The sequence below is a fragment of the Austrofundulus limnaeus genome, unplaced genomic scaffold, assembly GCF_001266775.1.
Source record: "Austrofundulus limnaeus strain Quisiro unplaced genomic scaffold, Austrofundulus_limnaeus-1.0 Scaffold559, whole genome shotgun sequence".
NCBI lineage: Eukaryota > Metazoa > Chordata > Actinopteri > Cyprinodontiformes > Rivulidae > Austrofundulus > Austrofundulus limnaeus.
In genome coordinates this window covers 16,903-17,747 of record NW_013952961.1, presented here as the reverse complement: position 1 = coordinate 17,747, position 845 = coordinate 16,903, and the positions used below count along the sequence as shown (strand labels likewise).

Here is an 845-nt window from a genome sequence, read left to right as displayed (position 1 = left end):
TTTTTGCTTTGTGTTAGCTGTTCTAGCTCGGAAACTACCTGATAATTTTAATGAAGCCAAGCTGATAACCTTCAGCATGCTGATWTTCTGTGCAGTGTGGATCACCTTCATCCCAGCATATGTCAGCTCTCCTGGAAAATTTACTGTGGCTGTGGAGATATTTGCCATCCTAGCCTCCAGTTTTGGACTGATACTGTGTATATTTGCTCCAAAGTGTTTCATCATACTGTTTYACCCAGAAAAGAATTCAAAAAAATATTTAATGAATAAAAACTAATWGTAAAATATTAGAGGTTTTGAAATAAAAAGGSAAATTAACCATGGCATTRTCAATATTGCTTAAACTGTTCAGTTTTGTTACAGAAATCAAAAAYAGAAATCCATTTTMAMATGAAAAGGCCTGAAATAAACACTTGRTCTTTGCTAATGTCTTCCTAAACCTTTTTATTTTTCAACGAATACTTAATGAACAGAAATTCACTGTAAAGTTTCAACRGCTTTTRAACAAAATTCAATGACGYCAATGAAAAAGTGATTATTACACTGAAATTGTTACAGTATATCTTGGACAAATACATAACCTTTGACATTCTATTTCACACTTTCTTGATTGTTTAGGCTTATATGAAAGAGTATGCCTACTGCTTCATCATATTTTTTTCACCCAGAAAAGAACAGCAAGAAATATTTGATGAACAAAAAAATTGAAAAATATCAGTTTTTTTTTAAAAAGGTCAAATGTGCACCATCAATTCTGCTTATTTTTTGTTCCACATGTTTTTTGATATTTAGTTTTAACAATTAAAAAATCCAAATAAATTTCACCTGAAAATCCTATGCAAACC

At 30.6% G+C, this 845-nt stretch overlaps 1 protein-coding gene across 1 annotated transcript in view; it reads left to right on the top strand.

Moving 5' to 3' along the window:
* The window catches only part of LOC106530790 (extracellular calcium-sensing receptor), a 4,757-nt gene extending 4,129 nt beyond the window's left edge, over positions 1-628 (top strand). Inside the window, exon 9 of the mRNA XM_014026502.1 lies at positions 619-628. Within this exon, the coding sequence (XP_013881956.1) occupies positions 619-628 (10 nt within the window). The remainder of the gene's footprint in view (positions 1-618) is intronic.
* The last annotated feature ends 217 nt before the right edge of the window (positions 629-845 follow it).